General features: G+C 41.9%; 1 protein-coding gene across 2 annotated transcripts in view; it reads left to right on the top strand.

The window, feature by feature from the left end:
* Positions 1-17339, top strand: part of PHEX (phosphate regulating endopeptidase X-linked) — a 1520886-nt gene that overhangs the window by 1464208 nt on the left and 39339 nt on the right. Inside the window, exon 21 of one of the 2 annotated variants that reach the window (XM_069639232.1) lies at positions 2879-2955. The exons of the other annotated variant lie outside the window; for it this stretch is intronic. Within the exon in view, the coding sequence (XP_069495333.1) occupies positions 2879-2955 (77 nt within the window). The remainder of the gene's footprint in view (positions 1-2878; positions 2956-17339) is intronic. 2 annotated transcript variants of the gene reach the window in all.

Raw genomic sequence — 17339 nt, 5'->3', positions numbered from 1 at the left:
GTACTACACAGTAAAGTGGTATCGATCGCTGAGCAGCCAGACTTATCTTAAGAGTTTAAGTGAGCAGTAGAACAAGTTACACAAAGGACCAACCAATACAGTGATTCAAGTAAACACTTACTCAAGGTTTCTTGGTAAAAGACTATACATTTATTTACTCTATCATTTATAAAACATTACACTAGCATAAGCAGCTCAATATCACACAAAGATACACGACAAAAACCAACCGGTAAGTAACTGAACAAGTTTAGCTCAAAAATGAAGTAGGAGCAAAATGGCACTTCAGGTACTTAGAAAAGGGAGAAAAACACAAGGTTATAAGAATAGACAGCCCAAATACATTCATAGACAGGGCAAAGGGTTTCAGTTAAATACAACCAGCAATTCTTCTCAACAGGTCTGGGCCAAGTCAATGGTTCAAAGTCTTTTGTATAGGATAGTACAGTTCTGGTAAGTAACGGTTCAGTCTTTGCCACAGATTTTTAAAGGATTTGGCTAGGCGAAAAGTTTGACGAATGTTTAGGGAACGACAATCCTTCGTAGTTGGGGAAAGTTTCATGCACTTTCTCGATGGCCGAAAAGATTTCTGCACCGCGTTTGCACAGTACCTGTCTAATGAAGTAAGCTGTAGCTGAGGCAGTTGTTCCTGGCAGTTCGAGAAGATCTCGTTGTTGCTGTGCTTCAGTCGTGGGGCCAGAAGGAGGACGTCGGTAGGTTCCTGCACTGCCCCCGGAAGGTTTGAGTGCCTTAAAGTCCCCCTAGTTTCCTTCACTCTGGCTATCCAGTTTTCAACAGCACTCTGAAGAAAATTCTACCAAAATAGGACGGTGTCCAGGTGGCTTACAAGTTGGTTGTTCCCACCAAACTCAAGGGAAGAAGTTAACCTGAAGGGCTTCTCTGTTGATTGGAGTTTCAAGTTATTTGGACCTGCAGCAGGGCTTCACCCGTCGTCCAGGAATTGCAGCAGTCCTCTTCCTTCAGCTCGTCTTCGGTTCTTTCGTTACAGTGGTCGACTCTGCTTTCCAAGTCCCAGAGACCCGCTTTTAAACAGTTTTCCCCATTCATTCAGCCTGGCTGTCACTTATCCAGCAGGGTGTCTGTCTTTGCCGGACAGTCAGCCAGCCAATCACGCCAGAGTGCATTCAGGTCTCCTAGGAGAGAAAGCACAGGGAGTTGCAGGCACCTCCCTCACATCCTGTCCACCCCACACACTCTGGCACCAGAGGAGGGCTTCAGCACAGAAGCCCGCCAAAGGGCATGAACAAAGGGACCAAACCTGGTTTGGCAGGCAGAGTTACACACAAGAAGGACGTTTCCTAAAAGAAATGGCAAAAAAGGATGACCAGAGTCTGTTTTTACAGATAGGTCTGGGGCGCCATATTGAAAAACATGGCAACCCCTGATTTTGAGCTACCATTGTTAGCAGTCGTGGAAAATCACGGTAGTTGATCTAGACCACTGCCATCAGCCATTTAAAATAGGAAAAGGTAACATTTTACTGTTACATGAGTGTTTTGACTCAGGGGAAGCTAAGCAACTCCTCCAGCACTCTATAGTAAGATGTGTGCAGGGTCAGTAAATTTAAAGAGACTAGTAAAGTCAATTTAACTTTACTTGCACTGGGAGACAGTAGTCAGTCCCAGGGAAAGTATTTACACCTTTGGGGAGTCTGAAAAGACACCCCTGTGCCACTGCACTGAAGGTGCTGTGTGACACACAGAAAAAGATGATGCCCTGGAGTTGTTTTAAAACCAAAGAACACAAAAGTAAAACACACACAAACTACATGGACGAGCGGGAAATGCTTCCCAGGTAAAATGTTCAAATCCTAGAAATCCAGCAAAGTTGCTGGGGGTCTCAAAATGTAAGGGACATTAGCACATTTGGAGAATTCTCCCTAACACTGAGGAAGACCCATGTGGACATGAAAGCTAAAATGAGATGGTTGGTGTATTGAAGAATTGAGCATTTTGAAAAGCAGTTAAAAGGAGTAGAAATGACATCAGATATTCAAGTAGGTATCACACTAGTCTTGAGAGTGCAAGCAGACAGAAAGACTAGTTTGTGCTATGCTGCACACTCCTCCAGACATTTTTGTTTACTTGGCAGTAATACTCCTGAGTAAAAAATGGGTTAATCCAGCAGCGTGAGTGAGTTCAAGGTGAGTACCACCTGCTTGGGAGCACACCAAAATGGCATTAAGGGCCACACATAGTCAGCACACTTCTTCCGCAGGATCGAGTGCAAGTTCGATTTTTGCTGCAGTCCAGGTGGCAAGATGCTCAAGCATGGCCAGCACACAAATAAACAGAGCTGTGTAACTTGCATTGGATGGTGCTTACTCAGCTGAGATGCTCCTGTCTTTGCCGGGATATTATGCACTGTTTCTGTGAAATCAGCCACATCATCTATTTGAACTGAAAACCAGAATGATTAATGAGAGCTTAGTTGAGAGTGGGGTACTTCTTCTGGGCGAGTGTGGGGCACTGAAGAGGCTACTCTGGTTCCGGTAGAGAAAGGAAGGCAATCACATGCCTCCTTAATCAACATGGTTTTGAGATCTCTCTGAAAGAGAAGTTGCTCAGCATCCTCCTTTAAACATGCTGCCCACTGAACCACTTATCCGTTTGTGTATGTTATTGGCCGCGTTCTGTTTTACATGTTAGTTACTGATCATAAATTCTTTCAGATGTTGTACAAAACATAACACATATTTTCTAAAATAATCCAAAATTCCTTTTCATCTACCATCTGTTATGTTTTAAAGTATTAGAAGAGACAACTAACCAGTCATCGGATGTTGTGAGTCCTACTGCAGCCAGAATCAATACACAACATTGAACCAGTGCTCTTTCTGCTTGTGTCTATCAATTAGGTGAGGTGCAACGCATATCGACCAGAAGCAGCACGCGATCAGATCCAAAATGGAGCTCACAGCCCTCCGCAGTTCAGGTACAGTATAATAAAAGATGGCATGCTTTGAACTTGATCCTCTCTTCCAATTTTCGATCTGTCTTCCATGGTGAACGAGCCCTTTCGGCACTAGCCGCTACTCTTTGGAAATGACTTCCACAGTTCAGGTACAGTATAATAAGGGATGTCATGCATTGAATATGATCTTCTCTTCCCATTTTCGATCTATCTTCCTTGGTGTAGGAGCCCTCTCGGCACTAGACGCTGCTCGTTGGAACTGCCCTATGAGGTCAGGTAAAGTACAAGAAGAGATGACATGCCTTGAAGTTGATCGTCTCTTCCCATTTTCGATCTATCTTCCTTGGTGTAGGAGCCCTCTCGGCACTAGACGCTGCTCGTTGGAACTGCCCTATGAGGTCAGGTAAAGTACAAGAAGAGATGACATGCCTTGAAGTTGATCGTCTCTTCCCATTTTCGATCTGTCTTCTTTGGTGAAGGAGCCCTCTCGGCACTAGACGCTGCTCGTTGGAACTGCCCTATGAGGTCAGGTAAAGTACAAGAAGAGATGACATGCCTTGAAGTTGATCGTCTCTTCCCATTTTCGATCTATCTTCCTTGGTGAAGGAGCCCTCTCGGGTCCAGTCTCTAATCTTTGGAACTGCCTTCCTGCTGACTTAACAGACAACAAACAACCACCTGATCCTCAAAAACACTAAACCCTTAGGCATTCTTAAATGCTTACTGAGCTGCCTCTGTTCTTCCTTCCCGCTTTCTTGCCATGCTATCTTGGTGGCATGTTTTGAGCTATATAAAAAAAGTCTAATAAAACACAAATAAAAACATATACTGCATTGAATGACTGATTAAGAATAGCGTTTCATGTTGCTTCAAGAAAAAAAAAAGTACTTTTTCTTTATTTAATTTGTTATTTTTACATTTCATTCAAAGCTGTCAGACCTGGGCTATCTTAACTTACAAATTGAGATTATAGGAATATTTCAAATGGATTCAGAATTCAGAAACAACTTCTAAATTCATCTCTTCAAATAAATTGCCATGTCTAGCCTGTATTTTTCTATTATACTCATCTAGATAACTGGACATTTCACACAACTCGATTCTTGCTTTTATTTTTTTAAATGATCATTTTTATTATTAGAATATTTAGACCTAGAGCTCGGAAGCAATGGAGTGCTTTACAAATCATATGGGGAAGAACCAGGCGAAGGAAGCAGTTTGCAAGGGATCAATAAATGGCATTGCGAGCCAAAGAACGGGGGATGGGGACGGCAGGCAATTAGGGAGCAATGGATCTACAAGCAACATGGGGAGGAAACGGGGGAGCGGATCACCCACTCTAAGGTTAGGTGGGAAGTGAATGCGGTGTGGTCCTAGGTGTTAAGGAGGAGCCATTGCTTGAAGAGGAGGGTATTGAGCTACTTGAGTTACTTCTTGAGTATTCTTCTTACCTGTTTGGACTACACCAACCTGTTCTTTGTAAATGCACGTGCACAAACACAATGTTACTGTAATGTAACATTCGAAAAGTGCAGATGTCCAAAGTCGTGAAAAATAAAGCACATACTTCTTGATTGATTGCATGCATGACAGCTCCGGCCTGTGTGCTTAACTTACATCTGTTCAAACAATAGGTTTGCGGCAGGTGCCTTGCTACAAAATATTTATAATTCTGGTCTTCATTTTAGGGTTTATGTGATAGTGTCATAACCTAGCCTTATAATGATATGTAACATGCATCTCATCATTAGTTAAAACATTACAGCACTTACATTCTTGTCAACCTCAAATTTTAGGATCTTACCATGTTGTTGAAAAAATGCAATGTTAAGTCGAAGGGGACAACACAAACCTAGGTTGCAATTATCACAAGCACACATATTCCAAGTTGTCACAGAGCAATTATTGGCCCCGTTCATCCACCATATAATGTAATAATATGGCTTGCACAAATGAATTCAACCAATTATCTTATCCTTATCACAGCATCCTTAACTCCTCCTATCAGAATTGACTCTATGTGGTGATCTGAGGCAGATTGGGAGCAAGAGCCATATTATGGGGGAACAGGGAGCAGGTCAATTTAAAACACTGGATTTATCCAATGATATGATATGATATGATATTTTATTTGTATCGCACTCGTACACAAGTGTTTCAGAGCATGACTAGGCAAGGGAGGGGAACGGTTCCATGTCATTTCATCGCACAATTTTTTTTTCGTGGTATTTTTTGCCATAGATTTTTTGCCACAAAAACTCACCACATTTGTTTTCCTTTTTGGGGGTGGCTACCCCCCAAAATACCCTTACCACTGATTTAAAATCTAGTCCTGAAACACCCAGAAACCTTATATCCCTCTACCCACCCCCCCATAGTTTTCGATGGGTTGTTTTGCGGTAGAAAATCTGTGGCAAAAAATGGCGCAAAAAAGAAAACGGCAATGAATGGACGTCGTACCAGGAGAACAAGGAAGACCACAAAACAACAATGATCCTACTAGACCCAGTGACATTGAGAACGCACACGTGCATGGGAAAGGGAAAAAGGAAAAAGTGCAAGGAAGGGGGAGAGTGGAAAGTGCAGAGCAGAGGAGAGCAGATAAATAAATAATAAATAAAGATAAATAGAAAATGGAGGCAATAAACAGTGGAAGCGCAGCCAGCAAGTGGCAAGTGCTGTGTTTATGGCAGCAGACTGGGTAAGTCTGATAAGTGCAGAAAAAGAAGAAAGGGGGGGCTGTATGAGTACAGATACAGTCCACCAGTGCAAGGGGTGGCCAGGAGGCAGTGCAGGAGGGCAGAAGGGTGAGCAGGTACCTGGGCCCAGGAGAAAGAGGGTGTCCAGGTGCACAGTGCCAAGAGAGAGCCGATGAACAGGGGAGAGGGGTAGAGAAGACAGAAGCAAAGGGGAAGGTCTTGAGGTGCTTCCGGAACTGGAGATGGTTCTCCTCAAGTTTTGGAGTGGCAGGGAGGCTGTTCCAGAGGGAGGCCCCAGCCGAAGATAGAGATCTACCCCCAGCTCGCCGCTCGCCCAGGGAAAAGAGGGTGGCAGGTAATGCATTCAGGTACGGAGGAGGCTTGTGAGCCAGTTTGCATAATAAAAGTCAGTGAGCACATATACTTGGTGCTCACAACTGGAAACCTGCCTGGAGTTGATTTTGCCATACCAGAGGATCGCACTACAGATTGATGTCTTCAATATGTTTATGAGACTTTCATTAATAATCAAAAAAACGTTCTTTCCCCCCTGCACCCCACGGTTCATCCCTCTTCAGTGTGTAGCATTACTGTCCTGCTTTCCCATCCTCTTAGCTTTCCCATTCTTCATTGTCTCTCCTACAGTAGACCAAGGTCTGGATAACCCTGGTGGGGGGTCAGGGAGCTAGTACACCACTCCATGGGCAAGTATAATCGGTCCGATATTACAATGGTGGTGGTTTGGTGCAGTATAACAGCTGATTAACATAACATAATTTACAGGTGTCTAACATAATGTATCACATTGAACATTGCATTACATCCCATTCATTCTATTAATTGAATTCCTTGAAAGTGATCTCAGTGTAAACCATATAGCTGGTTCAGAGAGAGGGGGTTTTAAGGTCATCCTTAACGGGTCCCTCTCAGAGCTTGCGATCCCAGGCACACACAAATGGTTCTCTGGTCCTTTAAAGCCTCTTTTGTTTGAATAAATTATAAAATAGGAAATATTAAATAAAAAGCACCATTTGCATCAGAGTATGAGACACATGCCTTTCTTGCAAAAGGAGCCCACATGTTTCTTCCTGTAGTTAGGCGTTAGAACCTCTTGAATTTGTATTTATTTATAATATACTTGCAGCCAAAATTGGCTTTCTATATGCACATCACATATCAAACATCAATAACGCCACATAAAACCAATAACTAACTCCCATACAAATTGCATAGAGGGAAAGACAACATTCTAATCACTCGATATAAAATCCACAGTGAAAGTTTGCGTAAAATGTCCACACATACAATTTAAAATGTGACCATGTGATACATAAAATTAACATTATTTCCATCCAATAAAACATGCCATAAAATTATGGGCTCATAAAAATGCATTCTAATAACGTAAGATTTCATAAACGTAACACACGTAGACATTAGATGTTGGGTGGAGTATATTGCAGTCTCCTCACATAGTCGGTAGAGGAGTTCTTGTATCGGAATTCCCCAGAGGATGTGTTATTAAACGTAATCAATAGGTACTGCCTTACTATGTGGCTGTTAGGAAAAGCGTCTATATTTTTGGGAAAATATCTCCATTCCAACATTTAGTGGATAAAGTGTCCACTGTTGACATTTGATGCCAATTTCACGATGTCAGCCTCATAGCTATACTCCTTTAACCCACTCTTCCAACTCTCTTTAGAAATTCACATGACTGGGCTGCCATTTCGTTATATTCCAAATGGTTTTCCTAGGCAAACAAACAATTCACAATCACGCATCCCGAGAAAAGCTTCAAAGACTTGCACCATAATTGTATCATTATCCAATTTCTTCAGCTTCTCGTAACACATAGCCAATTTATATTTTACCTCAGAGTACTCATCAAAACAAACTCCAAACGTACATATTCTACAGGTAATGATTTAGGCATTCTTAAGCGTCCAAATCCAGGTTTGACCAAAAGATATTGTGATTCACTGCAACAAAGGTTGCAGTGAAATCTATAGGCAAGGCATAGAGGGGTGGATTACCTTTCATTTTGGCTTGTTTAATGAGTGTGCTTAGCAATAAAATGTTACATGACGTCGATAGGTCAGGTCTAAAGTCCGTTTGGAGTGTAGCAAGCATGTTGCCTACGCTAGCCTATTTCTCTAATTCCCTAAGAGGGAATAATGCAAATACCTTGCTTGGCACATCCATTCGAGCTAATAATCGATAGTTTTTAAGGCAATTCCTATTGCCCTTTTTAAGAAACAGTATCAGAAGTGCTGACTTCCAGGATTCCCTCTGAACCTGGCTGCCCTCTGAACCACGTGCCAGACTTCCAGGATTCCCTCTGAACCTGGCTACACTCTGAACCACGTGCCAGACTTCCAGGATTCCCTCTGAACCTGGCTGCCCTCTGAACCACGTGCCAGACTTCCAGGATTCCCTCTGAACCTGGCTACTCTCTGAACCACGGGCCCTGGTACCTGCCCTCCCAGCTGCACCACTGCACTGCCTCCTGGCAACCTTGCACTTGGGTCTGTATCTGCATCCCTACAGTCTGCCCTACCTGCACTTATCAGACACTTGTTGTCTGCATCTAACCTGCACTGACACCTGCTGGCCGCACACCTTGTTCTTTGATGTTTGTTCCTGTGTCTTGCACTTGCTCCTCCTGCCCTTCCACTGGGACTTTTCCCCTTCCATCTCCCCTGTACTTGTGCAATCTCAATGTCACTAGGCCTAGTAAGATTGCTGTCTTGCCCTCCCTTTGTTTCCCCTCCCTTGCTTCGTTGTGCCTTGAAACACTTGTGTATAGGCGCGTTATAAATACCATATCATTCATATCATATGATTCAGGGATTTCACCAGTTCTAAGAATGGTCTTAAATAAGGTGAGTAAAATGAGGGCCTGCATCTCTGCTTCTTTTGTTTAATACAATGCATGTTAGCAGTCAGCACCTGGAGCTCTAGAAGAAGGGTTTTAAGACCCACACTGAGACAAAAAAGAAAAATGCACTGTAACCATGTCTGTTTCTACAGCAGCTGCTACAAACCTCTGTCTACTCCAACTTACAAAATAGCCAAAGTTTTAGCTCTCCATGAGATATCTGTCCAGCCCACCCGCTGAAACCTTTCTTTTCTGTGATCACACTCGTTGATTCAATCATTGTTATATGAAATTTGCACTGGTGACAACTTCATAGTTTCATTGATTCAAAGGTGTTTTATTAAAAAAACGATTAAAAAAACCCTAACATATGTACCATGTCCTATTCTGCATATAGTTCTGCCACTTCACACAATTAATTTACCCAGCACTCTGTTGTGGTACAATACACAAATAATGTCTAACATTGTGAACCGGAGAACTATACCAGGGTCTTGCTGGTATTAGATCCCAACAATTTGACACCCGAAATTAGACAATTAACAGCTATTTTTGTTAATGGAGTGCTGTTTATAACACATTTTTACAGTTAGCTGAACCACATTAAAGGTTTTCACCCATATTTATAGTAAATAAAAGAAATACACATTTCAACAGTAAATTAATAGATCACTGCTGCAAATATATTGCAATATATGTATCAGTCCATAACAAGGTAGGGGAAGTCCTCAATTAATTGACGATGAAACAAAACCCTGTGAGGGGGAAAAATATACAAATAAATGATGTTGTATCATCAATATACACTGTAAAATAGAAAAGTGTATAAGATAAAAAAATTCAATCTAAAAGTTACCCCAAAAAATATGATTTTAAGTAATGCAAAATACACAGACTGTAGCTATACAGTGTATTTTGTTTTCAAACCTGGACCTGTGGTGAGAAATAAATACTCAGTATTGTCTGAACGATTTTGTTTGGTGTGAGCGAAGTTATATTAAACTGGCTACACAGTGAGGACAGATGGGAGCAGTGCCATACATTTAGGCTGTACTTTTCATTCAGCTCCGAAGTTGCTACAACTGGGTGGCTTTTAGAAAGATGCATTCGTCTGTAGGTAAATAGAAAAAATAAAAATAAAAATCGAGGAAATTGTGCAACTTTGAAAAGGGCAAATTAAATAAAGAAAATTACAATCTTGCAATAACTAGGACACTTGGATGCTTACCAGAAAAAAAACGTATTAAAGCATCAAAGGGAGACACAGTGCAGGAATGCAGGAAGTGAACAGCATGCTCGAAAAGAATGCCTTATGTGTTCGGAAAATGCAAAAAAAGCTCTATATCAGCACATCTGAAAATGGGTCACTGAAAATGAACTTAAGTGACCAAGTTGTTGGTAGGAGAAGCAAGTAGACTTTGTATGGCACACGATTGGGGATCGAGGTGGAACAAAGGTGCTCATATTGAAATAAGTCAGTTTTGGAGAAAGTACATTAATATACCACAAAGAAACAAAATATGATGTTAAATATTGTACCACCAAAAAAGTTCATGAATAATTGTATTAGCAAAAAGAAGTATACAACAACTGTAGACAGGGGAAACATTTAAAGGTCAAAGATACAAATGCCTAAAGGCAATATGATATGCCAAAGATCTATAATTTGTATAGTGATCCACATGATGCAGTCTCGAGCCCCATGATCTGGTCTTGGTGCTGAGGTTCCAAAAAAAGGAAAGAAGGCTCCAGGTGCAACTTAGATATGCCATATAAATGTATAGAAGTGCAAAATTGGCCAGTTGATAAAATACAATATCATTGATCAGATATGAATCCTAACACTAATATCTCAAGGAACAACAACTATAGTGCATATGTAGAGGCCAATTCGGGTATAGATACACCAATGAATCACACAGTGGATGTATCATCATTAAACCCTACATTGTGTACCCTAGTTTTGAAGAAAAGGCACTGTTCAAATTTAGATGGTGTGTTCTCTGTGTGGACACCTACATCCAGAGTCGAGAGAATCAATGTTTCCATCTAAGCTGTGTGCATGTGCGCTTGCCCAGGTTCCTTTTGGGTGCCACTCAGAAAAGCTTTAGCGGTGCACACAGACAATTCCAACCTTTTCAAGTATTAATAAGGCACAAGCCACAGCAGTTACATGAAATGTACTTTCTCTCTTAATAAGCTAAATTATACTAACTAGAGCGTGTATCTAAGGTAGCCTATTTACATTAACTTACTGTAACTAGTGTGATCTGAAAACTCTAAAAACAGAATAGACCCTCAAGAAGTTAAAAACTAATATGAAAAAGTGGCTTCATGAAAAGAAGATCTAACTAAGATATGCCTGCACATAATAACCAAATATCCCCCACCCACCGATGACTCATATACCTGACTCTATCACACTTACGTCTTATGACTAACTTCTACCCCAGGCCACATCTAGACATCACAAGACAACCTTGACTCTACCTGCCTTGGCTCTGTGAAAGGTTCCCAAACATGTACTACATCCACTTGTTTTATGTTTTTTGTAATATGAATATAGTTCAAGTATGTAAATTTACATGACTCACAGTCTCTAGGCAAGAGCATCACCCACCCTATGTAACCCTACTCTCAGCTGACATATCTGCCACAGACTGTAGGTAAGCAGGCTAATTGGATGTGTAATCTCATCCAATGCTTCTTATTCTTTGTACATACGTCACACAAGCACTTTGAAGCCTACCCTTGCAAGTTAATACATAATAACAAATTAATTTGCCCTCTAAGGATTTTGAGTCAGCAAATATCATGCTCAGCATCTCCTACTTTAGCATTATTTACATTAGCCTATAAGTGTTAAAGCAAAATTTAAATATGATTTACTTGACCTGCAAGGGAGAATCTGTATGGGCTATATCTGGTATTACTCGTACATATTAGTAGGGTAACGGATACTCAAACAGCGAGAATGCTTTTTCCACAATCTGCATTCTTTCCAAGTTTTCTGAGATCCAGTGGGCATAGACCTTAACTAATTATACAGTAACTCACTGTACATAAACAGTTTCACTGAGCTCTTTTACAATTCTACATAACAATATCAGGATGAGGTATGCTGCAAACAATCTTCTATGCATTGCAAAATAATTGTGTACATGCAGATTCCTAGCATTTTCTTAAATTGCACATAATATCACAATGAGGCCTAAAATATAGGTTTGCTTGTAAAGTATTGTGGGTATGCAACATTCCAGTGATTGTTTAATAGATACAATCCCTGACTTTTACAGAGTCCTTTCAACTATTATTGGATGCTATCACAGGAGCCGGAGAAGGATATTGGGGAAGGGCATGGATGAACACTCTTTGGGGGTGACAAATAAACCACATCTTTTTTGAAAAAAACAGAAATGTCAGCAGTACAGTACAGTGAAGTAAATGTATTTGTTTGCTTAAGGTAGGAAACTCTAGTAACAATGTAGGACTCTGCACCTTTTGTTCCTTTCTATGCTCAACCCTGTACACCATGTATACCAAACACCTTTTTGATCATTTAAATGCCCTCCACGTATCCTATAAGAATTTTGGCGACAACACCCAAATCCAGGGGTGTTGCATGGTCTGGAAAAGATCAGGGGCTAAGCTAATGTCAGGACTGACGGGACTCGGGGCTAGCTAGCCTTTTGGTTGTAGACCCAGAACTTCTATCTGGGGCTATAACCAAAAGACCCGGGGCTATAGCCCCCTCAACCCCCCCTAGCAATGCCTCTGCCCAAATCCTCTTCCCCCTCTCTGGTTCCTATTACCTTGAAGCCCCAACCATCAACTCAGTTCATGAGATTGTCCAAAACAGGATGGCAACCCATCAGTTATGCCTCAACGACAACAAAACAGAGATCCTCATTCCTCACCACAACCAACCGACTCACTATTGCCAGAGCCATCACCAGAGCCAAACTGGATTACTGTAATGCTCTCTTTCTAGGAACCTCCGAACGCAACTTGTGCAAGCTGCAAACCATCCAAACAATGCCCTCCGAGCAGCCCTAGGTTTGTCCAAACACGACCATGTCACAAAGGCCAGGAAAGACGCCCACTGACTCACGATCCGTGAAAGGATCAAATTCAAGACTCTCTCCATCATACACAGGTGCAACACGAATACTGCCCCGGCTTACCTTTCACAACAGGTGGAGAAATACACCCCCCCTTGCCTTCTAAGATCCACAAACAGCCGTCTACTCAGAGTGCCCACCTTCACCAGAAAGACCACAGGAGGACAGAGCTTTCCTATCATGGCCGCCATACTCTGGAACAATCTCCCCATCACCCTGAGAAAGTAACCCTCCTACTGCACCTTCAGAAAAAAAATGAAAACATGGCTTTTCACCTAAAAGATCCCCCGAGTTAACTAACTAACACATTCGGATACCTGTCTCCCCCTCCTCCACCCTTGCTCCTCGAACCAAGACTATTAAGACACCATGACACCCCTCCCTCTGCGTCTAGTTTTCTAGTTTGTTCCTTGCTTTAGCTGTACTCTGTATTTTGTTTTTGTCTCACAGTTTAACTACCGCCTGGATACCCAAGGGTTCAGTGCGCTGCAACAAATGCAAAAATAAATACATAAATAAAATGCTCAGCTCCAGAGGGCTTTCCAATATAAGCATGTGTTCTACGTTGTTTGACTCTAGTATCCTCATACATCTTGTTTAACTAAGAACAGGGAATTCAAAAGTTGGGTTCCTAGTTACAGAAGAAGGCAGCCACTCTTTTGTAGCCCTGAGCATTGCAGCTGTTAACCTAAAAGGCAAATACATGTGATTTACTTCAATGCTCCATAAAAAAACCTCAGTAAGGTTCTTGTTGAATGTTAATTAGGTTGTGGTAAGGGAGGGAGAGAAAAACGGAAAGCTGTATCATGTTCCCTCTCATTTCACTACCTATGTCAGGGTTGCAAGCAGGGCTCTGAAAATAGTTTACTGCTCACCTGGAATAAAGTGATTTTTTAGGGAGTAAAAAAGTAATTAGCTGTGCCAATAGGGATACTTTTTGCTTATTAAAAGGTGTTCTTTGCCATTAGAATTTCTCCTAAAATCGATAAGTAATATTATTAGAGGTCCTTCCATTGCCACTGCTCTGCTGGTCATGGATTTGAAAATATTAGAGGAACATGTGGGTAGTAGCAGAGGGTAGGCTTCTATATGTTTGCTGTTTTCTTTGATGCCCTGGGTGTTAGTCTTAGCAGTGCATGGTGGTGGCACAAGGTATGGCTGCTTAGCTTCCCATAACTGGCAAATTTCAAGAGGTTTTTGGTTTTACTTGTAACCATAATATCCCTTTTCCAACGTTTTTTCACTGATTTTCATAGGTTTTTGTTTAGTGCAACTTAATCATAAAGGCCCTTTAGCAAACTGAATTTCATAGCTTTTTAACAGACCATTGCTAAAATTCACCTCCCATATTTCATTATTTTCAGTCAATCTTTAAAGTTTCAAGTAAAAACTGTACCATTCCCCACCTCATTCTAAGCAATTTTATGAACATTACACAACTTTTTACACCATTTTTTGTAACCCGACATTCGCGAATGTTTGACATCACCTCGGACTCCATGAACAGCGTTGCGTGACCATACGCAAACGTGCGGCATGATGACGTGTTCACAACAGGTATGTGCTTCACGAATGGGTTTGGGCTTCGCAAACATTTCAAAACTGCATTTTTAGCCAATCTAGGAAGTTTCAAGCTTAATGTTTACCCTTCCACTACTAATAGACACATTCTTACTCATTTTCCATCTGCAGTCCAGGAGGAAGCACCTGCTTGGAAGACTATTGGCAAACTTACACATTAGCTTCAACAATGGCATCAGCCATGGCCATCCCTCCTCCTCAACAGCCACCACCACCAACACCACCACCACAACCAGCTGGAAGGCCAGGATAAGGGAAAAGGCACAAGGATTTAGAGTAGGATCAATAGGACCAGGAAGATGAGCTAGAGGAAATGCCTACCTGCAGCACTGAGAGAGAATCATGGGTGTGATAGTTCTTTAAGACTGTACGAGGTGTACCAAAGGCTCAGGCTAGCATGTTGAATGCATTGAGTGTGGAATCATACTCAGTCGCAGACAGAATGGGCAGTACTGTTTTGGTAACACCTGCATTGGACACCACACCCGATCACACCAACCAGGTACTCTGAGAAAGGCTGTCTCTTTCTGAGAAAGTAGTAGGCTTTCTTCTTCTACCTCATCTTCCTCAACCACTACCGCCACCACACATGCTGCTCTTGTGGGGCAGAAAAAAATCCCACCAGCTACCTTGCAAGCCATAAAAGAGGCTGTTGATCCATATCTTTACAAGACAACAGTACTCTGTGTATACTGAAACACACTACTCTGCAGTGGCAAGCAGTTTTGAAGTGCTTTTGAGGCTGTAATCAAGCATCACGCAAAACACCGCCCCTTAACTTAGATTTAATGCATGTCCAAAATCTTCCTGTGTCCACCTGTCCCTTTGGTCTGTGGTTGGTGCCCCTTTTCTCATTTCCCTTCCATACATTACTTCCTGGCCTTTCCTGCAAAACAAAAAACAATAAATAAAAAAGAATTACAAAATAAAAAATCACCAAAAAAAGGTTTCTTTAGGAACCACCTTTCACAGTTAAATAATAGAACTAAAAGAAATAATCTATAGACTACTTATAGTAGTTAGACTCAATAAGATTCTCCAACATTTCCATTAGCAGTTTTTACTATGCTAATGGAAATAATGGACATTTGTATAGTAGAGAAAAATAAACAATTTTCTGTCACAAATAGTTTTCACTAGCATACAATAAGGACAATAATCCATGTACCTTAATGATTATCCGCAGTCTCTGCAGTCCCCTTTCTAGGCCATGCATTATTGAAAGAACCGGATTAACATGCACACCATCGCACAGGACAGCCCTTCTACCCATTTTTACTGTTATGTTTGTAACACTCCCTCATTGCCTGCTTTCGAACAGTCACATATCTATCCACCAATCACTTCCAAACACTCTACTATAACCCTATCAACATACTAAAGGTCCACACACCAAATGGCACTAAACAATGTTCTAGAAATCTTTTGCATCTGCACTTCCCTTACTTATACAACAAATGTTACACACTGCTGCTATACACGCACATATGCATTGTGCAGTAAGAGAAGTGCATGAACGGATAATAAGTATTAAATACAAAGCATTAAATACAAATTGAATCACAACCAGAAAACAGTACAAGTAACAATTTACATTATTGCTGAAGTAAGGCGAGAGTAGAGAGGGACTGAGGTGTGAGAGGGAGATGGATGTATGAGTGGTGGGAGAAGCAGAAGTAAGAGTAGAAGCGAGAATGTGTAAGGGAGAAGAATGGAAGGAATATGATTAGAGAAATGAGAGAAGTAGGGAAGGAGGCAGTAGAGAGGAAGGAGAGGGTGAGGAGGTGCAGAGGTAAGAGAGGGAGTAGGAGGTGAGGGAAAAGGTATTAGCTAAGGATGGCTAAGTGCTGATAGGAGCCCAGAAGGAAAATGCCAAGGGATGCCGAGGTGGGAGGCCACTGGCTAACTGCTGGGGCAGAGGAGTTCCAAGGGTGGGGTAGACAACTGCCAGGTGGTAGACCCACAAGGGCAGTGCTGAAGGAGGGGAGGTGTACCAGTGTCAACTAGTTATAGGGTCTGGAACCTGTTAGGGACATAAGGGACCAGACTACCAGTCGCAGTGGCAATGTTGTGAGTTATCAGTGAAGGGATTGAGGGAAACAGGAAGATAAAAGCTGAGTTTAAAAGTTTCCGAAGAGAGGCACTGGCCAACGAGAGATACATGCGTCCCGCACTCTGTTTTGAAAAGCGTTTCACAAGCAGAGCATTTGAGTTAAAGGCATGAAGGGCTCTAGCAGCAGAGAATTAGAGAGACAAAGTTTGAGATTGCGTGGTCCCAGGCCCCGTAAAACCTTGTCAATGATAGAGAGGGTCTTTATTTTCATCATTGCAGCCAACAGGAGCCAATGTAAACATTTTAGGACTGCATCAATATGATTCCTGGACTTGAGGTCACAAATAGGTCTTGCAGCCCTATTATGGATTAACCGAAGGGGGCATAGACAACAAAGGGGGAAGTTGAGGAAGAGGGTGTTGCAGTAGTCCAACCTAGAAAGCACCAGGGCCCTAGAGATGTTGACCTTCTGGGGGAAATTGAGGAACTATAGACTGCCTGTAAGGAGGTGAAGTTGAAAGTGGGCCTTCTTTACATGCTTCAAAATGTAAGGCGTAAAGGAGAGGGAGGACTCAAAGATGACTCCAATGTTTTTGGCCTACCAGGATGGTGAGAGTTGAGGGCCTAAAGTGGGCGGCCAGGGGCCTTAAAGGAAAACAGGGCACATCTGTCTCAATAAGAAGGTTCTCCATCTTACTGGCATTGAGACAGAGATTGTTAGCTGCACACAATGCCTGAATGGTGGTCAGTCAGGGATAAAAAATGGGAAGAAGAAATTAGTACAGGGAAGTTTCAAGGAAAGGTATGTGTCATCAACATAGCCCTCAATATGAGGAGAGAAAAAGGAGATCAGGTGAGCCAGAGGTACAAGATAGATATTGAAGAGAGACAACGATAGGATAGAATCCTGGGATACACTGTACGTAGAGAGTGAGGTGGTGTAATAGAAATGGGCCAATTGAAGCTGGGCAGGGCAGTTAGTGACAAAAACAGGTCAGCCAATCCAGTGAACGCTCTGTGATGCCAAAGGTATCATGTTACCATTTAATGAGGATAGAATGGTTGACGTG

Source organism: Ambystoma mexicanum, chromosome 7q (assembly GCF_040938575.1).
Source record: "Ambystoma mexicanum isolate Mex_15411 chromosome 7q, UKY_AmexF1_1, whole genome shotgun sequence".
Classification (NCBI taxonomy): Eukaryota; Metazoa; Chordata; class Amphibia; order Caudata; family Ambystomatidae; genus Ambystoma; species Ambystoma mexicanum.
The sequence above is the reverse complement of the archived record's forward strand: the minus strand, read 5'-3'. Positions and strand labels throughout refer to the sequence as shown.